The following is a 22,687-nucleotide window of genomic DNA, read 5'->3' on the forward strand; positions in this document are numbered from 1 at the left end:
ATGAACAAAAATTACTTTGTACAATGCAACTGTGTAGGCAGGATCTTCATATTAAATTCAAGACACAAATTGACTTCTCACTCTACCTTTATCTCCACCGCTCTTGGAAAGTATATGGTCACTTATCCATTGCAATTCGGTTTAGGATTCCCTTTTGCGGTCAGTAGAAAGTGTGATTCTGTGTCTTTGGTGGTGATGATGGTATTTCTTAAAGAGGAATCCAGCTCCTGTGCAAGACGACACCCAACAAACTGCTGGATGTATTGTGTTATGGGCCAGGCCAGACCCATCAAAACATTTCAAGAAAGTGACCCAGGCCCTAACTTTCCCAGTTGTTTTAAGCAGGAGTAACACAGTTATTCCAGGAGTGATGCAACTGATCAAACCACTTAGTTTTAAACAAAACAGAATTTATTTACAAGGTTACCCAATGAAACAAGAACAAAAGAGAAAAGAATACCAAATAACCTCTCTGAAAACCCAACTTAATTATGCTGTTCCAAATATTTGCAACAATTGCCATAAACACTCCTTGGCACAAAATGGAAAAATCAAACAGCGTCTTACAGGAGAGATGTCAGAGAGAGAGGAGGAGGAGGAGGAGGAGGATCAGCCTGGACCCACTTCTTTAACTGCTTGGCTGCTTTCAATGAATGGCCAGAGCAAACCAAACCAGAGAAACGCCAAGCTGGGAGAACTGGCCGCTCCCCTTTCATTGTACAAGTTTTTTTGTAACTTGAAAGTCTTTTGTCTGAGACAGTATCTGTTAGCTATAATCAAATTGGCCCTAAAACCCATCCAAGTCCAGACTTTTCAGAACCTGTGTTTTTACAAACGCCAGGGAAAAAGATCAAGTACAACATAACCTTGTTAAAGGAGCAGCATCATCACAGAAGGTCACAGCGAAGGTCCTCTAGCCTCTCGGTCCAGATCGCATATAACAACCTGGGTGAATATGGAACCAACGAACTCAAGAATTACCCCTTCCTGCTGTGAAAAATTGTGACGGCGATCTTACAAGAGGATTACAGAGTTGCCAGCTTATGTCAGAGACAAAAAAACTGCAGATGCAGAATCCAAAGTAGACAAGCAGGAGACTGGGAGAACACAGCAAATCAGGCAGCATCAGGAGGTGGAGACATCCAACATTTCAGCCATAACTCTTCTTCGGGAATATCTATGTTGCAAGACAACTGGAAGTCGTACCTGCTACAGTAATGTGATGCCATAGCTTTAAAGGAAAATAATTGAGGCTCCCATTCCCTAATATGTGTTAATGAATTGATCCATATCCTACTAGAAGATAAATGAGTGGCCTGGAGCCTCTAGCAAGATGATTGCGTGATTAACTCAAATGGAGAAGTAAGTATTTTGTACTCAGTCACACTCCGCTTTTTGGATGGAATTTGAGTGAAGCATTTTGTCTCAGTTCATTCTGTTTTTATCATGTACTATTTGTCACAGCGTGCTTGCATTTATGAAAGACATAACTGTTTCCCTAAGAGGGCTTGAGTGGTGCAGTGGTAGTGTCCATATCCTGGACTGGGAGGCATTGGCTCATGTCCCACCTGCTCCAGCGACATGTAATAAGATCCCTGAACAGGTTGATGGGAAAAAATATTCCAAAAGTGAAAAGTAAAAGCTAACAAATATCTTACTTCAACCTACTACAAGTGAAAAGGTTATAATTGGTAAAAATTATGTTACTGGCAGGTACTAGATGCTGCTGCAACACATCTGCAGTTTAAAGTGTCTGAACACCTGATTTTAATTTAACAAGTGGTTGAACACCTATTCAGATTTCTATGAACCAAATGTTCAGTTGTGCAGTTCCCATGTGATGATTAACAGTCTTCGACACCTAAAAGGGTAATCAATCAAAACTTTGTACAAGTGTAAAATTAGACTCAAGAACAGCTTCCTCCCTGTTGTTAGCAGACTTTTGAATGGACCTCTTTAATGTTAATGTTGATCTCCCTCCACACCTCAGCAGCTGCAACATTGTATTCTGCACTCGGATGCACTTACAGAATATGATCTGCCTGTAAAGCACATAAGACAACACTTTTCACTGTAACTCTATAAATGTGACAATAGTAAATCAAATCAAATCTATCATCGCTAGGTAACCACAACAAAAGTGAGGTTTTAACAGCAGGCACTATATCCACATATTACCAAGGAAATCCATCACTGTGAGGGAGAATTTGATCTGTGTTAAATGTAATAAAATGAGAAACATTTCTAAATATAACTTTTAAAGTTGATTTTCCTAAAAATATTGGACGGAGGAAGTTACTCATTACTTATAACTGAGTACTTAAGGGGTCATTTCTCCAGAAATGTGCTTATTTAATTTTTATATATTTGGGAGGAAAGATTCAGAGCAGCCGCAGATATGAGAAAATGAATCATTGAAATCTATGATTTATGGTCTCTATAAAATATTAACATGAACTCGGAAATGTTAGCTTAAATCTACCTTCACACTGGCTTTACTTCTTTACCAGCTACAGTCTTGATCCAAGGTTGTGTATGGTTGTTCAGTAATAGTGGTTACATTTCCTCAGTGCAATAAGTAGTATATTCCTAATATTCTTAAAAATTGGGTTTAAAGTTTTGTTAGGTTTAACACAGACCAAAGAATGCTATGGTGATAGTCAATAGTGACTGCTGTTAAATCTTTCTTTTTTTTTTCAAAGTTAATCTAATGGATTTTAAAATTCTTTTCCTTGTTTTCAAATCCATGACCCCACCATCCTCCACCTCTATAATTTCCTCAGACTCCACTGCGCAGATATCTCTACTTTGCTAATTCTGGCCTCTTGAGCATTCTCGTTACTAATCACTCCACCTATTAGTGACTGTGCCATTACCTAGTTAGAAGCCAAGTACCAACATTCCCTCACGAAACCTTCCCATCCTCATTTCAGACATTCCTTAATACTTCTCACTGGTCATCTACGGTAATATGTGGTTCTGTGCTCAAGAATGATCCTACCAAATTCCCTGGGCCATTTTATCAAGTTAAAGCTATTATATAAATACAAGTTGCTCTTGTTTCACCATTTGATACAAAAGAACCAATGAGTTGGGAGGCTTAGAATGTGTCCTTGTCAAAGATCATAGGTAGTTTTACCGAAAGTAGGATTCAACAGCAGCAAGTGTCTTTTCTCTACAGGAACTATAATTTCAGGAAGTGATTGCCTCAAAAATAATCCATTCTATTCATCCAAGCATCCAGGCTTAGATGGCGTTCGCAATGCAAGTGGGCCAAAACCTTTGGGAGGTGAATCTATTCCACTCTTCATTTTTTATAAACACAGTAAGAAGAGGGAAAACAACACTTGGAAATGAAAGCATGAAGAAGTGAATGGAAAGTCATCAAATTAATTCCAAAACTAGGCAAGGTAAAACAGGATAAATGATTGAATAAATTTATACTTTTGAGCTTGAACCCTTGTTCTGTGGAGAAGTCAGTCACAGGTGTGTACCTTGTCAGGGCAGCCTCAAACTATCACCCCAATAAGTGATAAAGGTCTATCAAAATATTTCCTTGCTGACACTTTTGATGCTTATAATATTTTATTATAGCAAAGCATTACAAATATCTGAAAACAATAAAACATTTTAAAATCCTTTTGTTACAATATATTGTTTAAGCTACGGTGTCGATGTTATAAATAGCATAAAACAGGTTATACTTGTCATTTGGTAACAGCGACATTGTATTGATACATCATATATAGTTCATTTAAAAAATGGAATAAAGGCACCTTTAAATGTTATCAAACATTCACTGCTCACTTTAGGCAAAAGGATTTTAAATGGAAACATGCATATGATTCTTTTTAGTTTTAATAGATAATATTAAACGTGGTCACATTAAATGTGGTCTTAACTAAAATACATGTGCACTAACTTGCACTGAGCTTAGGCTCAGTGGCAACCAAAACGAAACTCCATTTTGAAAAAGTTTCATTGTTATATCCCCCTTTCCAGGACACCTTCCTGGTAATTGTCTGTGATTACATTTTCATCTCATCAGCACCTGTGTTAACTATGATCTTGAGAGTACACCATGTGGATATTAGCACTAAGCATATTTATTTGTTTCCATGTTCCACTTTTTAATTTAGTATGAACTGACAAATTCATTAAAGAAAATGAACAAGGAAGCTGTAAATGGACACAATAAACATACAAATAAACTAATATGCAGACAGAAAATTTCAAAACCAACGTACATCCAGCCTTTTGTGGATATCTTTAAAAAAATTATTTTCCTATTACACCCTACAGCAAGTAGTGAAACTACGAGATTAATCACAAAACCAATAGGCTTATAGTTCTGGTTTCCACTGGCTTCGTATACATGTCGATGTGTTGGAGTGAAAAATCACCCTGACTTGCTATCTGCAGCAAGACTAAATATATTCAGAGAGGTCACACACGCAATTTTGCTCCATATAGTAATCAGTTTTTTTCCTCTATGAGAGTGATCAGTTGGCAGTGCCAACTGAAAATAATTTTCCCACAGAATATTTGGTAGAGAGCCAAATGCCAAACAAATGACAATGTGCATCAACACATCAGGGATAAATAGTAATGCAAAAATATCCCTATGGACAGGCTATAGCTGGGTTTACAACGTTGCTTACAGCAGAGGATGAAACATCACTTATATTGCCATAAATTCGTTTCAGCCTGTGGTCAACTGTTTTTATTGCTAGCACTTGAAGAGGTAGAAACTATAATTTTTTCCCAGTAGCTGAGAATTTCAGCACAGCCCTAGGGGTCATCTCCCATCAATAAAGGATGAGAAACAATTGAAGCACAGTCTACACCACACAAAACCACTCGCTGCTTATAGATTGCCCAAAATGAGATAATCAGTATCTATTAGCACCAATCTGAAAACTGCTCCTTAGAATGTAAGATTTCAGTTTTTTTTCAGGTTCTGACAGCTAGTTAAAGTTTGTTAAGTGACTGAAATGCAAAAGAAGATGTTAAGTCAAAACATCTTCGTATTCAATTATCTTCTATCTGTTTACGTTTTACTAATGAATGGTAGCAGGGTGGTGATCGTGGTTAAAACTTTGAACTGAAGTTTAAATAAAACTTTGGTCAGAGAGGAACTGAAAATGATTAGGCAAAAGTTTGCTTAAATAGAAGCCACATTCTTGTCATAGTGTGATAGCAAACTACATTACACAACCACCAGATAATGTTCAATCATAGACGGTGAGGTTCTCCCAGAAGAACTATTTACTGCATTGCAATGCTGGATCCAAGACAGCGTTCTGTAAAGCAGCAGTTACAATGACCATTAGAAATCTTGCAGTGTGCACAGAGTCAGTTTGGATTTTTGTTTTTTGTTTTCCACTTCTTTCCATTTGTCTAGCTTAATGCACAGCCTTGGTGGTGGGGTGTTATTGGAAGGCAGGGGTGAACAACATTTCTATTGGTTGCACTGTTTTCAATTATAGATTCCCCCCCACTTCAAAGATCACCATAATGAACTGCAAAACCTACAATAGGAGTCCATTATCTGAAACTCTTCATTCAATAACTCAGGATGAAATCCATAAAACAGAAAGGTGAGTCCCATGCCTGTGTGAAATCTGATTAATCCGTCCTCGCACACAGTCCAGGGAAATGGCAGCCATTGTGCCATTCTGAACAGCAAATGAAGTACTTAGACCAATGCTAGTCCATTGGCTACCTGCAGGCATCTGACCCCCAATTTGGCGTGAAACAACGGATGGTTGAACGTGGTTGTTCTGTAATCGGTTCAGAGTGACTTTGACGATATCACAAGAATGAATCAGTTTGACATTGAATGCAAGGCTGGCCACTCCACTCTGCCGGAACAAGACATACTTGCATGCAAACTGCCCAGAAGTCACCAGCACAATCGGATTCTGTTCTACCATTGGCGAAACACCATGGAAACTGAGCAACTTATTCCTCACTGCTCCGGTCGGTAATGCAGATGCCGAAACTGAAAGGGAAAGAGCTGATGAAATTGCTGAAGGGATCCAAATCAGGCTGAAAACACTGATCCCAGAAGAGTCACCAAAGTAACGCACACTGCATTGTGCAGGAGAGTGGATCTGAAAGCTGATGGTGTCTCCGCCGTTTACCATAGCAGCTCCAGAGGCAGAAATGGAAGTATCCCGGTAGTTGACACCAGATTTATAAACTTGCATTAACTCTTCATTTGTCCCATTCCTGTTAATATAGGAAAGTAATGTAAAGCCTTCACAAATGCACGTGTGACCCATTGCATATAGAGCCTGGTGATACACAAATTTTATGACCCCTTGCTCAGTAAATCTCACAGCCCTGCCATCGTGGAACAAAGTGATCATGTAGGGATCAGAGATGGAAATGACCTTGAAGACAGGCCGATAGTTGGTCTGGTAGTGAACAGAGCTTGCCATGTGCGCACTCATGGCCACTGCTCCTGTGTCATGTGATAACCAGAAAAAACTGAATGGGTTCTGAAGGGGATAGAAGTTAAGGTCATTGCTTTGGTTGCAGAACTGATTGGGGCTTTTCATGAAGATTTGGAGCATGTGGCTAGGCTCCACCTCAGCTGAGCCACTCACACTGCTGCTTTGATAGTATTTCCCCTCGGGTTGTTCAACACGGACACCACTGAGATCACAACCTTTCTCCTCCTCTTCCTCCTTATTCAGTCTTAATGAAACTTGGAGAAAATTCCTGCAGTCGTGTTTGACAGCAAAATTGTAATCAACCCAGATCAGTCCGTGCTGCCTGAAGACCAACCTGCCATCCTCACTGGTAACCAGGCCAGTCTGGGGCTTTCCCTTTAAGGGGAGTTTCAAGCCCAAGTGAACTGGGCTTTGTCCGGATTTTAGTGACGGAGCTTCGGTGTTTGTTGACCATGATTCCGAGAGATGATTTTCAGGTGACTGGATGCAAACAGTATCACTCTGCAGGGAGCACTGGAAAGCTACCATGCCTTCATGACACAATGAACAGGCCTGGCATTCATGCATTTCTTTATTGAAGAAGTAGTCATGCCCACAAAATCCTGAGGCTGCGTCCCAGTCAGCAATGCCCAGACACCGGAATCCACCTGTTCAAAACAGCAGAAAAGAGACTGGCTGAAATGCCCTTGACTAGGTTTCGCACTTGTCACTTTGCAATGAACAGAAATTATCTGGACCTACCTGGAGTGTTAAGACATTTTATCTGATCGCCACAAAGATCGGCTGACTCCAGACACTCATCTTTGTCCTGAATTGAAGGCAAGATGTATAGTAAGTCATTATCTCTGCAAGTAATTTAGCACAATGATCTTATCAATGCTGTGACATTCCATGAGATGCTATCATGGATTTATGGAGATAAGAAACATGCTTCCTGCAATAGCATGAGCCAAAGTTATTCAAGTTTGTAAAAATAAAAAGTGCTACAGAAACTTAGCAGGTCTGGCAGTATTTGTAGAGACGGAAACTGAGTTAACGTCTCAAATCTGATAGGACTCCTTTTTAGCTGTGGTCAGATCTGCTGAGTTTCTCCAGCATGTTCTGTTTTATTTCAGATTTTACAGCATCCACAGTATTTTGATATTAGTTAAATAAATGCCAACTTTTGCAGGAACCTTAAAATAGCAGCATTGCATTAACAAATCGTGGCCATGCAGGTACTTATAAATCATTCTAAGGTCACTGAGGCATTGAAGCGGACCCCAAATTAAAAGTAGGTCCAGCAGAGAAGACACCATGCTATCCAACCTGCTGAAAGAGCTGAAAACAAATTAGTCCCACTCTACTGAGGTTTCAACACAGACCTGTAATTTTTTAAAAATCAATTACTAATGCAATTTCCTTTTAAATATTAATAATGAATCTCCTTCCACCATCATTTCAGACAATGCATCATTGAGAATTTTTTCCTCACGTTGCCTCTGTAACTTTACCTTAAAACGGTGTCCAATGCTTCTGTTACTAGAGACATTTGAGCCAACTTCTTAGGTACTTAAATCCCAACTTCACCTTCTCCATTCTGTACACTATCAACATTGGTTCCATCATTGAAAGTACTGCTGGCGGGGGGGGGGGGGGGGGGGGCACATTCTTTAATGGGGGACGCCTAACCAAATTAAGCACTTATCGGTCTTAATTTACAAACAGGAGACAGAGAGGTCTGCAGATGCTGGAGATCAGAGTTGAGAGTTTGTTGCTGGAAAAAGCACAGCAGGTCAGGCAGCATCCGAGCAGGAAAATCAACATTTTTGGCCGGACTCCTTCATCAGGAATTATTTACAAACAATTTACAAACTTAATTTGCAAACAATATTGTGCCAATTTTAGGAGTGGAAACACTGCAGACATTGGTAAGGGTAGGATTACAATGACAAGAAGATATCGGAGCTGTATTCCCACTCATCACCATCTTAAGCTGCCCACATTCAGATATGGGAATGCTCCCTGCCCCAGAACTATGAGCTCATTTCAGTGATAAAGTTGCATCCTAACGACATTATGTGTACACCATTTCAACCCTAGGCTATATAGTTTTCAAACCCCTGCTGGTGAAAACTGCAATCAGCAAAGATTCAGGAAGTATAGGCAATTACTTCTGAAGCAAGAACATTCTGTGTGTCCATAGGGATACATTGGGCTGCACCTGCCTCCGGCTTTGCACCCTGTTTTTTAAATTCTTTCATGGCATTTGGGCAAGGCCAACATTTATTGTCCACTCTTAACTGCTGTCAACAAGCTGGACATGTGCCACCTTAAAAGTCTGCAATCCATTTGATGCTGTTCTACCTAGAGTGCTGTTACAAATGGATGTGATTCCCTGTAAAGGTGTATCCAAATTATAGGTTTAATCATGGACAGCATTCAGTATACAATCTCCTGAAACTGTCTTTTATTTAAAAGTGAATTTGAACAGAATGCTAGGATGACTGCCAAAGGTCAGGCAAAATTTCTGCCTCAGGTGACAAGAATGTTTCTGGTCGGATAACGTTATGTGGGGGCCAATCCCTTCAATGGACACACCCAAAGGAAAGCAATCAATGTGATTTATGTTTGCGTTTTCCTTGCGCTTTCCTGAAACTCAAAATCTATAAATTCCGTGATCCACCATCTCAGAGCACAATATTTAGTAAATGATGCCTTTAGAAACCAGTTCATCATGACTTAGTGTGAATGGCAATCCTTTATAGCCTAGCAATGGCTTTGGGCATCCAAACCGATCTGCGCGGTCATTAGCAATTGATCATGTGACTGTAGAGGGTGAGAGAAGAAAAAACAGAGAGTTTATACAGAACATCAGCACCAGAAATGGCCTAACTTTTTAAAATGTTGCATCTTAAAATTCTCTCAACCTGCTCCTACTGTAAGTCAATCTTAAAGAAACAACCTCCTGGTAAGAAGACCACAAGTATCCAACCTCTGAACTTGCTAGAAAAGTCCATATCTTCAAAAGAATCCGGTGATAATTTGAATATACACCTGTGACTAATATAATCGAGACTAACCCTTTAGGAGTGAAAATGCTCTCGTCAACAGACTTGCAATGATTAATTATTCATATGATGAGCCAAAGGTATAACGATAACCTACTTTTTGTTACAATTTTTTATTACATCACCCTTTCTAACTTTTTTTCTCTCGAGTATGTGCAGCTAAGCAAGTGTTGAGCAACTGACATAGCACTGGATTTTCAGGATGAATATATGAATAAACAATCCTCTATTTAAACTCATTAAAGATTCCAACTGGTTTAATAAATGAGCACACGGTCAGGGGTTGAGAAACATATACATTTTCCTTTCCCAAAACACATTAGTTATAGACTGAAAGAGTAGGGGTACAAGGGTCGGAGTTTCTCTTGTCCCTGCCTGTAAAAGAGTTTCAAGATTTCCAATCAATGACAATGAAGGAATCGTCATATACTTCCAAGTCAGGATGGTGTGCAAATTGAAAGGAACCCTTCAGTAATCATGCCTCCTTTTCCCCCAAATCATTTTGTACCTTGCTAGGAACTTTTTTTAGTGCCCCTGAGGATGGATGTCACTATCTCCACCCCAATATTTACTTCCTCCTGCTGGCAGAGACATTATTCTTCCGATATTTGGTGTGAGGCATCAACGGCATGTGCAAGTATGGCCCAGAGTTAAAACCTCCTAGGCCTTGAATTCAAAAGGTAGGCCAGATGGATTGTTGGTCCTTTCAGATGGGTTTAACCCTATGAATGAAAGCAATGTCACGGTGCAACTATCCTGCTTTTATCCTCAAGCCTGGAAAACATCTTGATACAGGGCTGTCAGTGAAGTCAAATCTCAAACTCATGCTGACTCCCTCTGAAGTACTTGTTTTCTAACAGATTCTTTCACCTCCAGGTCAAAGTAAATCTGCAAGGATTGGCGAGCAGCCTAGTACTGGAATACACTTTACTGATAATGACTTTCCGTTTCAAAGGAAACTGGCAACATTGCCTGAAGAATTAATCAATCCAATTTTGACCTGTTAAGGGAGTATTTTCCACCCATGACAAAATTGGATGACAAACTTAAATAGTCAAAGAACACTCCAGGCAGGCAGGTGTAGATTTCGTTATGTCAAAGGAAGTTTATTACGTGTCAAGTTTAAGACACCTTGACAGCACTGACTTGCAATTTTAATTGTTTCTAGACACTATAATTCACTACAAATTCAGATGAAAAAAAAATAAAAACCTAGAAATTTGGCAGCTCTCACTTATCACACAGTTTGCTAACACCTCCAGTGGCCATGAGCAAAGTGACATATCGCTGCAACCTGCACTATTCACATTGTTTGATGTTGGTCTCACAACACTAGTCAATCTCAAGGGATGTAGATAGTGCATTTAAGGAGGAAGCACTGAACTAATAAGGACTATATTTGTATGAGAAGGATCCAGTGGTGATGGCTAGAAAAGGTGCAGAGACATAATTACCTCGTTTCTGAACCAGAGCCTGTCAAGACAGTTGCTGTTAGGAGTTGGGGCTGGGCCTGGTAATAATATTGGGGTGCGTGATAGCATAACAGCTATGGAGCACAGAAGAAACCCAGAAATAATGTTTTTATATCTGCAGAACAAATTATGAAGCTGAATTTAAACTGTAAACTACCAGGAATAATATAATCATGATAACTGTTGTATTAACAGTCATAATATGGAACAGAACCTAACACCTTGGATTAGCCTACATATGGCTTCAGTCCCAAACTGTGTGGCTCATTCTTAACTCCTCTTGGGTAAACAGGAATCAGCAGTCAACACAAGCCAGCTCACAAGTTTTTTTTTGAAAGATTAATTTATTTCATTCATAACGTCCATGATAACTGTATTCATCGAAAGTATTTAGCTGCTTGAGGAATTTTGGCTGCAAGTTGATGAGCTACAATCCAAGCTGCAATGCGTTAGGGAGGGAAAAGGTTTCCAAGATGCTTTCTTTCCCACAAGATCATTACTGTTCATTTAGTTTGTGGTCATAGTCAAGGGCAACAGTGCTTGACTGTAACTGAGGCAAGCATGAGAATCCAGAAAGTAGCAATGGAGGAGGTACAGCCATTGTAATTATCACAGCTTTAAGGTTCTTGCAACCGTGTGGACAAGAGCAGGGATTTTAAGGACGTTAAGCAAACTGACCAATATTATCATGGTACAGAAACCATTCAAGCAAGGGAATAAAAAGGAATGTGATCAAAGACAGGAATAGTACAGTTAGCGGGCAGATACAATTCTCTGCAGTTGAGAATGAGAGTTCCAAAGTCTGTGTTGCCTGTCCAGTATCAGAGTTAAGGACATCTCTATAGGTTGAGACAGGAACTTGTCGTGAGGAAGGAAGGTTGCACTTATCATTGTGCATGTGGGTACCAACTGCAGGATTTTCAGTTTGTTAGTCTGAAGGAAGATTTCAGGTTTTTGCCTTAGCTATCAGTTTAAATGGTTTCGTTTGAATTTCTGCTAGGTAGGCAATTAGCTGTTAGCTATAAGCGCTGCTTATGAGAAACTGGTCTTTTTGACATAAAGGTGCCAAGGAATATGGCTTGAAGGAATTGTATCTATTGTAATTACATGGTGTGCCTCAAGATCTATTTATCAGCGTTAAAGAACTAAGTAAAAATGTTGAATTTAACCACTTGAACTGATTATGACGGCCATCTGTTAACAAGAATGATAACTGATTTTAATCAGTTTGCCAACTCTTTTGATCAGTTAACAGTATCGATAGAATAAAAGTTGTATATTTAAAAGACATACTGATATTCTGCTGTAAACGATTGTACCTAATTGTTTTAGTTTTTTTTTAAATATCTACTGGAATGCTGAATTGAATGGATTATGCCAGTTGGCATTATTGACAACAGGATGTAATACTGTTTGCACAACTGTTTTGTATTTAAAAGAATGTGTCATTTATTCACACAATAAAGGGTTAACTCATAGGAACTGGGAAATAAGAGATGGCATTTGTTTAGCTTACATGACTCTAGTTCAATTCAGGGCTACACTAAATGACCCTCATCTTGAACTTATGGAAAGAGTTAATTTAAAACATTTCCTCATAAGAAGTAAGAAGCCCTTGAAATTGGAGACAAGGAAGAGAAACTCCATCCTTTTTGGAACAATTTACCGTGGCTTCAATGGTATAATTTTTCCAGGACACAGTTCAACATAATCTCACTTCAGAGACAGTAGAAAAAAGGCAAGAAGATTGATGGCATCTTTCAACAAATCCTGGGTCTTGAAGAATAAGAAACCTCCATGTTCTCTTCACTGCTTGTTTGTTGAGTAATTATAAAATCTTGCTCAGTAAATTCTAATTGATTCATGACATTGGTTATTTACATCAAATTAGGTCAGGCACAACTAAGGACTCCCACAGTCATAAATCAAAATTTCGGAAATTAGAGTTGTAAGTCAAAAGGTTTTCTACCACAAACCCCTAAACTGTAGTGGGAGGGGAAGGGTCTAGTTGTTGTAGTGCACATGGGCACCAACATCATGGATAGGATTAAGAAAGAGATTCTGCTGATGGAGTATATGCTGCTAGAAGCTAAATCAGAAAGGAAGAACCACCATGGTAAACTTTGAATCTTTGGGTTACTACCTGAATCACAAGCAAATTGACATGGGCTAACTAAAGTTAAAGAGTTGAAGCAGTGGCTCAAAGATTAGTGTGGGAGAAATATGTTGCAATTCATTGGATACCGACACTAGTACTAGGGAAGGAGCGAGTGCTACTGTTGGGATGGCCTCACCCAAAACACTAGGGCCAACATCCATTGGGCTGAAAAGAGCAATTCATTTTAAATAGCAGAGTTCACGTGAGAGGAGATTTGAAAGTTTAAGATAAAGAACGAGGTGGTAGTGCAAGATTATGATGTGAGTAATGATAACCAGAATGTGACAGGAAGAGACAGAGTGTAGAAACTAAATGTGCACGGGTACAATTAATATTGGAACAGGAAAACATTGTAAAAGACAGAATTAAAGGGTCTGTAATAAGGTGGACAAATTAATAACAAATAGAAATGAATGGATTTGACATGCTAGCCATTCCAGAGATAATGCTGTAAAGTGACCACAGCCGGGAGTTGGACATTTAAGGATATTTGACACGTTGAAAGGGTCGGAAGAAAGTGAAAGTAGGGGTGGTGGCTCCGTTAGTGACAAATGAAAATCAAGACAGTAGCAAGAAAGGATTTTGATTTAGAACTTCAAACATGTACAAGTAGTTCTGGTGGCAATAAGGAATAGCAAGTCACTGGAAGGAACAGTTTATAGAATTTCAGAGTAGTTACACTATCAGACACAGTATAAATCAAGAAATAATAGGCACTTATAAGAAAGGCACTGCAATCATTATTTTTGGTTTCAATCTTTAAATAGATTGGACAAATGAAATTAGCAAACACAAGCCCAGAAGAGGAGCTCATATGGTGCATTTGGGACAGTTCTCTCTGGGACCAACTTATTTCAGGCCTGGCAATATGTAATGAAACAGGATTAATTAATGATCTCAGAGAAAATGACCCGCTTGGTAAGAGCAATCATAAGATGATAGAATTTCTCATTCAGGTTAGCAGGATATTTTGGTTTGATCCGTCTTATAGACTTAAATAAAGATAACTACAAAGATACAAAGACTGACATTATTTAATGTCAAAAAGATTTCATACATAGATGTAGAGAAGCAGTGATAAACATTTAAGGAGATATTTCATAAAACACAAAAAAACAAATTCCATTGAGTAGGAAAGGCTTTAATAGAAGGAAGAATCATCCCTGGCTAAATAAGGAAGTTAATAGTGGTATCAAATTGAAATAAAATGCTAAATGTGGTAGGCATTGGAGTATGTGACAAAAACAGCAATCAAATATGCTACAAAGAGATAAAGGGTGTCATTGAGTGTTGGTCCTTTAGAGGATAAGATCAAGGAATTAAAAATGGGAAACTGAAATAGCAGAGGCTTTGCAGAAATATATTTTCTCTGTCTTCATAACAGAAATCCTGAAAAGCATCCCAAGAATAGCAGAAAAGGAGGGGGGAAGAAATGGAGAGAGAGGAAATTAAACAATCACAATCATTTGAGAAAATGTACTAGCGAAACTAAATAGATTGAAGTCTGACAAGTTCTGTGGACCTGATGGCCTATATAAAAGAAGAGTTTTCAGAGATATTGAATATATTGGTTGAAATTCTCTCCAGTCTTGAAAGACCCCAATGGACTGAAAGCCATAAATGTAACACCACTATTCGAGAAGAGTTGGAGACAGAAAACAGAACGTTAGAGTCAGTTAATCCAACAACCAGCATTTGGAAAATGAGGGAATCCATTATTCAGAAGCTGAACAGTTAAAGAATACAATTGAAGTGGAGTTAAACAGATATGGGATAAGGCAGGAGAGTGGAATTAAAGGCACAATTGGATCAGTTACAATCTCATTAAATGGTGGATCAGGCTCAAGGAAAGGAATGGACTATTCCTGGTCCATTTCTTGGTGTTCATCTAGAATTTTTGCAAGCAATCATCTGCAAGCTGAGAAGCAGAACCGAACTCAAATGATACTCACAGTGAGTATAGCTAGAGAGATCTCTGTCAATAGCTTAATAGGTAAATAACTTACCCGTAACCAACAGAGCTAGAAGATCCTTAGATTAATTTCTATTTTCTGCTGTGACAGTAAATCTCAGCTGGATTCACAGCAGGCTGCTAGAATTATTCGGGTAAGATTAGGGAAATAAAAATCAGTCAGTACCTTTGCTTCTGACTAGCAACTCAGTTTATGGATGTGGGTGTGGATTTGATAGGAACAAATGTCAAGCTGAAGCCAATAACAGGCACTGAGGTACAGATCAGCTGTGATCTTGTAGAATGGTGGAGCAGACTAAAAGGGCTGAATGGATTCTTATGAAAGAGGCTCAACTGTGACAACTGTCAGAGTAAAATTACCAATGGCAGAGAAATAAAGCAAGGAAGAGTATCTGAGGCAAGTATCAATGGACTCTTCCATTCATGGAATCGTCATCAGTCTGGACAAGAAGGAAATCAAAATTCTAAAAGAGAAATATCAATGTTTTTACTTTTATATCAAGCTATACTCAAGACAGTGATTCACAGACTGAAGGAAGACAGGAGGCAACTTAAAACAGTGATTTAAATTGAACCGCGTAGAAGAAGGGATCTGTTTTACCTGACAAATTCGGTCAGCTGTGGCAGAGCATTCAGCCACCTGGAAAAACCCGGCCGGGCACATGGTACACCTTTCACACTGGGGCGGCATCTTCTGGAAATCACAGTATTCGTCACGTTGGCACAAATTACACTCCAGAAGGTGATCAGTGATATCAATCACCTTTGCATCCAAGTCCACTTTGTGCACAGCATAGGTCTTTTGCAGTTGACTCTGTATGTGACTCTGCAAACCCTGAAGTTGAGACTCAAACTGGTTCCGGACCTCGGCCTGCACGTTCGAAAGTGATGTCTGCTTAATGGTATCGAAGAGCATTGAGTACTGGACTTTCACCAGCTCCATCTGTTCAAACATATTCCTCTGCTGTGCCAGAATTTCTCTTTGCTGGTTTATCAACATGGCTTGTTGCTCAGTAAGCCTCTGCTGCAAATCAGTGATTGTTTTCTGCTGACTCTTCAGCATTTCCACAAATTTCTCTTGTCCCTTCGATAGCTGGAGCTGCAAGATCAAGGCATCTTCAGACGGCACCTCATTGTCACCTGAAACACAATGAAAGTGTAGCCATCAGTACACGGGCAGCTCTGCTAAATCTTCCCCATCCTCTCAACTTGCATACCAATCACTGACACCCAGACCCAACGGCTTCTCCTGAATGTTCTACTACAGGGTTCTTCAAAACACTAAGGGATACAGAATCAAAATTAAAATATACCCATTTCCATGACAACTTTTGACAAACTGATAGTGAGAGTCCAGAGACAGTATGTTCCTGTTAGGGTGAAGGGCAAGGCTGGTAGGTGGAGGGAATGCTGGATTACTAGAGAAATTGGGGCTTTGGTCACGATAAAGAAGGAAACATATGTCAGATATAGACAGCAGAGATCGAGTGAATCCTTAGAAGAGTATAAAGGCAGTAGGAATATATGTAGGAGGGAAATTAAGAGGGCAGAAAGGCGACTTGGGATAGCTTTGGCAAATAGGGTTGAGGAGAATCCAAAGAGATTTTATAAATACATGAAGGACAAAAGGGTAACTAGGGAGAGAAGAGGGTAACTAGGGAGAGAATAGGGCCCTTTCAAAATCAGCAAGGCCACCTTTGTGTGGAGCTGCAGGAGATGGGAGAGATACTAAACAAGTATTTTGCATCAGTGTTTACTGTGGGGGAGGATATGGAAAATATAGAATGTGAGGAAATAAGTAGCGACATCTTAAAAAATGTCTATATTACAGTCAAGGAGGTGCAGGATAGCTTAAAACACAAAGGTGGATAAATCCCCAATTCCTGATCAGGTGTATTGCAAAAATCTGTTGGAAGCTAGGGAAGTGATTGCTAGGCTAGAGTGGTGCTGGAAATGCACAGCACGTCAGGTAGCATCGAGGAGAAGGAAAATCGGTGTTTCGGGCAGGAGCCCTTCATCAGGAATTCCTGAAGGGCTCCTGCCCGAAATGTTGATTTTCCTGCTCCTCAGATGCTGCCTGACCTGCTATGCATTTCCAGCACCACTCTAATCTTGACTCTAATCTCCAGCATCTGCAGTCCTCACATTCGCCCAAGTGATTGCTGGGCCCCTTGCTGAGATATTTGCATCATCGATAGCCATAGGTGAGGTGCCAGAAGATTGGTTGTTGGCTAATGTGGTGCCACTATTTAAGAAAAAAGTGATAAGGAAATGCCAGGAAATTATAGACTGGTGAACAAGAGATAGGTGGTGTGCAAATTGTTGGAGGGAATCCTGAGGGACAGGATTTACACGTATTTGGAAGGGCATGGACTGATTACGGATAGTCAACATGGCTTTGTGTGTGGGAAATTGTGTCTCACTAACATGATTGAGTTTTTCGAAGAAGTAATGGAGAGGATTGATAAGGGCAGAGCGGTGAATGTGATTTATATGGAGTTCAGTAAGGCATTCGACAAGGTTCCCCATGGGAGACTGATTAGCAAGGTTAGATTTCATGGAATACAGGGAGAACTAGCCATTTGGATATAGAACTGGCTCAAAGGTAGAAGACAGAAGGTGGTGGTCAAGGATTGCTTTTCAGACTGGAGGCCTGTGATCACAAGGAGTGGTGCTGGGTTCACTGTTTTTCATCATTTATATAAATGATTTGGATGCGAGTATAGGAGGTATAGTTAGTAAGTTTGCAGATGACACCTAAATTGGAGGTGTAGTGGACTATGAAGAAGGTTACCTCAGATTACAATGGGCTCTTGATCAGATGGGCCAATGAGCTGAGGAGTGGCAGATGGGAGTTTAATTCAGACAAATGTGAAGTGCTGCATTTTAGAAATGCAGATCAGGGCAGTACTTACACTTTTAATGGTAAGGTCCTGGGTGTGTTGCTGAACAATGAGACCTTGGAGTGCAGGTCCATAGTTCCTTTAAAATGGAAACATAGGTAGATAAGATAATGAAGAAGGTGTTTGGTATGATTTCCTTTATTGGTCAGTGCATTGAGTACAGGAGTTGGGAGGTCATATTGGAGCTGTATAAGACAATGATTAGGCCTCTTTTGGAATACTGCATGCAATTCTGGACTCCTTCCTATCGGAAAGATGTTGTGAAACTTGAAAGGGTTCAGAAAAGATTTACAAGAATGTTGCCAGGGTTGGAGGATTTGAGCTGTAGGGAGAGGATGAACAGGCTGGGGCTGTTTTCCCTGGAGCATTGGAGTCTGAGGAATTACCTTATCTCGGTTTATAAAATCATAAGGGACATGGATAGGGTAAATAGACAAGATCTTTTCCCTGGGGAGTCCAAAACTAGATGGTATAGATTTAAGGTGAGAGGGAAAATATTTAAAAGGGACCTAAGGGGCAACATTTTCACACGGAGTGTGGTGCGTTTATGGAATGAGCTGCCAGAGGAAGTGGTGGAGACTGGCACAATTACAACATTTAAAATGCATCTGGAAGGGTATATGAATAGGAAGGGTTTGGAGGGATATGGGCCAGGTGCTGGCAAATGACACTAGATTTATCTAGGATATCTGGTCAGCATAGACGAGCTGTTTCCATGCAGTACATCTCTATGACTCCATGGATTGCTGGATTTAAGTTTATAAAAAAGCTTATAGAAATAAATTAACATTTCATTGAAATTTACATTTCCCAGCTTTAAGCAGAGTTTCAGAAGGTCTCCACTGGAAGCATAGCTGATGTTAATTAATTAAGGAAATTAGTTGAGTTTCACCTTGTCTTTTTCTTTCAGAAATGTAAAGGTAATAGCATCTCAGTGTGATTGTGCACCGAGTGTGACATTGAACAGAGTTCTCAGAGTTGGGTGATTAAGGGAGTTAAGTAAGTTGCTTGTTTTAAAAGAAACTTTTCACCCTGTAGGGATTGCTTTTACTTTGCTACAGGGAAGAAGCCAGATATTTGTTGAGTATCTGGTAAACAGTTTAAATGTTTATGTTATCAGGCTTTGTTTGGAAAAAAAAGACACATTTTGTTCATTATCTTGCGCTCATCAGGACAATTTGTAAGGGGAGGGGAGATAAGGAAACTGGTGAAATCGCTCACGTGTTCACCAGTTTCCTCATTCCACGCACCACCCCCCCCCCCCCCCCCCCACCTTATCCCAGTTCAAACCTTCCAACTCGGCACTTCCCTCATAACCTGTCCATCTTCCTTCCCATCTATCCGCTCCACCATCCCCTCCAACCTATCACCTTTACCCCCACCTCCATCAGCCTATCACACTCTCAGCTATCTTTCCCCCAGACCCATTTATCTCACCATCCCCTCGGCTCACAACCTCATTCCTGATGAAGTGCTTTTGCCTGAAATGTTGATTCTCCTGCTCCTTGGATGCTGCCTGACCTGCTGTGTTTTCCAGCAACACACTCTCGACAAAATGGAGAAAGTTAGTCAAACAATTTATGCCAGGAGGTGGGCACACCCATTATTTAATTTGGTCAGTGGTCAAGGACAGGAAGGTGTGACTGCAAGCGAGGCTGGTAACATATCAAGAAAGACTGGATCGACTGGGCTTGTACTCACTGGAATTTAAAAGAATGAGGGAGCATCTCATTGAAACATAAAATCCTGATGGGACTGGTCAGGCTAGATGCGTGAAGAATATTCCTGATGTTGGGGAAGTCCAGAACCAGGCGTCACAGTCTGAGAATAAGGGGTAGACTAAGAAGAGGAAGAATTGTGAACCTGAGAGTTGTGAACCTGTGGAATTCTCTACCACAGGAAGCTGTTGGGACCAGTCATTGGGTATATTCAAGAAGGAGCTGGACATGGCCCTTGTGGCTAAAGGAATTCAGACATTGGGGACAAAGTAGGATTGGGATACAGAAATTGCACAATCAGCCACGATTATATTGAACGGTGGTGCAGGCTTGAAGGGCCAAATGGCCTACTCCTGAACCTATTTTCTATTTTTCTTTGTCAAGGAGCACAACAGTGTCGGCCTTTAATCAATAGGTTTGAGGCTTTTTCAGCTTCTCTAGATGAGGATGAAGGCTGCCGGATAGATGAGCTAACTGACCATGGCACTGTGATACAGAAAGACATTAATGTTGGGAGGGGGCCTAGCAAAAAGGCATATAGCAGGGTATAGCATATTGAGAGAGACTAACACTGGTCTCTGCAGCTAGAAGTGCAAATCCAGATGCCAATGTTACCTGCCAGGTTATAGGGGTCAGGACACTTGCTTAGGCTGGACAGAAACTCAGTGGAGGGGATGGATTCAGTCATTGTGGTGTCTGTAGGACAGAGGTAGGACTGGGAATGAGGTTCTGCTTAGACAGTAAGGATCAGAATTTGGAACCAAATTGAAGAGATTCCGAAGGTGGTGAATTCTAGCATAATAATCTCATGATCATTACCTCAGCCATGTGCCATTGGGAGAGGGAATCTAAGATTAGTGAAATTCATGGATCTCCAAGACTGGTGTGGGAGAAATGGGTTCCAGTTCATGGGGCACTGGGATTAGTGCTGGGGAATGTAGATACTATTGGAACAGTCAGTATCTGAACTGGACTGGGACCAATGTCAGAAAAAACATAAGCTAGGAAAGCAGAGAGAACTTTAAACTAAACATTGCGGTTAAGAAGTCAAGCCTGACTCAAATGTAGGTAATTAAGGGGTGCAAACAAAGTAGTAATATGGGAAATAAAGGAAAGAGAATGGCATGAAGGGACAGAGATATTAAACCTAGGAACACACCTACAATTGAGACCAAATGTTACAATGATAACAAAAAGACAAAACCAAATGTTTTGTAAAGGAATGTGTGTAGCATTCAGAACAAAGTAAATAAATTGATGGCACACATTGATGTAAATAAGTATGATCAGATAGCCATTACAGAGATATTGCTGCAGGAGGGTTCTTAAATATTGAGGAGTATGTGACATTAAGGGAGAATAAGAAACTGGGTAAAGGTGGAGAGGAAGCACTGTTCATCAAAATGTCATTGGTGCAATAGTTAGGAAAAACCTTGTTTCAGGAGATTAGGATGCAAAAACCAATTTAGCTGAAGATGGGTAATAATAAGGGAAAAGAATTCACCAGTGGAAGTGATGCCCAGGTCTTCAAACAATAACCACAATGTAGAACGAAGTATACAAGAAGAAATGTTGGGTGCTTGTGATAAAGGGACTGAAACAATCATTGCTGTATTTGAATCTACATATAAACTAAGAAAATCAGTTTGGCAATGGCAGCCTGGACGAGGAGTTCGCAGAATGCTTTTAAGATATTTTCTTATAACAGCACATTTGGAACTGAAAGCACATCTCCAGAAACTACAAATTTCCATCTTGAATATACCGAATGACTGAGCTTCTACAACTTTCTGCAATAGAGAATTTCAAATAGTCACCACCCTCCAACAACAGATATTTCTTCTCACCTCAGTCTTAAATGGCCTATCCCTTATTTCAATTGTGACCCTAGTTCGAGAAGCCCGAGGCAGGGAAATACCCCATTTACATCCACCCTCTACTGCCCTCTAAGAATTTTGCAAGTTTCAATATGATCACCTCTCATTCTTCAAAATTCTAGATAATACAAGGCCAGCTTCCTTAGCCTTTGAAAACAATACTGAGGTGTAGACTGCTGAACTTCTGTTGCATCCTCTCTATGGAATGTACATCCTTCCTTTTATAGGAAGACCAAAACTCGAGTGATCTAATTAAGGCTCTATACAATACAGCAAGAAATCTTTACTAGAGCACTCAAATCCTCTTGTGATGATTAAGGTCAACTTATAATTTACCTTCCTAATTGCTTACTGTATCTACATGTTAGCTTTTAATGATTCATGGGCAAGGACCCCCAAAAACCTTTGGACACCTGGTGTTCCCAACCTCACACCAGAATCATAGAAACCCTACAGAGTGTGGAATCAGGCCTTTTGGCCCATTAAATCAATGTCCATCCTCTGTAGCGCATCCCACCCTCTACCCTATTACCTTGCATTTCCCATAAGTAATCCAGCAAACTTGCACATCTTTCGACTTGGGGAGGAAACCAGAGCACTTGCAGGAAATGGGGAGAATGTGTAATTTCCACACAGAGGCTGGAATTGGACCTGGGTCCCTGGCGCTGTGAGGCATCTGTCTAACCACTGAGCCACCATTTCAGAAATAATTCTTTTTTTTTCTTGCCAATCAAATTTCACATCCGCCATTTTATTTCCCATTCTCTTAACATGTCCAAGTCTGTTTGAAGTCTCCATGTACCCTCTTCACAAAATATAGTCACTTCTGCTATAACACTGTAGTTCTGTTCTCGTGCAACCCCATGTTATTAAAAAAAAAAGGAAAAGCAGCACCATTTAAACTAATGGGGCCAAATGTGTTATAACCAATTCACGCTTTGAAAGTTTGTGCTCTAGAAATAGTGTTCCCAATTCGTCAATCATGTTATAGCGAATCCGCATTAATGAAACGTGTGTTATAGCAAAAAAGCCGATATATTCCTAGCTAGTTTTGTGTCATCAGCAAATTTGAAAAT

General features: G+C 40.0%; 1 protein-coding gene across 1 annotated transcript in view; it reads right to left on the reverse strand.

The window, feature by feature from the left end:
* Window positions 1-3,572: 3,572 nt before the first annotated feature.
* The window catches only part of nell3 (NELL (neural EGFL like) family member 3), a 50,305-nt gene continuing 31,190 nt past the window's right edge, over window positions 3,573-22,687 (reverse strand). Inside the window, exons 3-5 of the mRNA XM_043690486.2 lie at window positions 15,715-16,253; window positions 7,203-7,269; window positions 3,573-7,108 (exon numbers count right to left, since the gene is read on the reverse strand). Of these exons, the coding sequence (XP_043546421.2) occupies window positions 5,574-7,108; window positions 7,203-7,269; window positions 15,715-16,253 (2,141 nt within the window). The 3' untranslated portion in view covers window positions 3,573-5,573. The remainder of the gene's footprint in view (window positions 7,109-7,202; window positions 7,270-15,714; window positions 16,254-22,687) is intronic.

The sequence above is a fragment of the Chiloscyllium plagiosum genome, unplaced genomic scaffold (genome assembly GCF_037043375.1).
Source record: "Chiloscyllium plagiosum isolate Xiang-an unplaced genomic scaffold, Cpla_swu_hap1 HiC_scaffold_5, whole genome shotgun sequence".
NCBI classification, from domain to species: Eukaryota; Metazoa; Chordata; class Chondrichthyes; order Orectolobiformes; family Hemiscylliidae; genus Chiloscyllium; species Chiloscyllium plagiosum.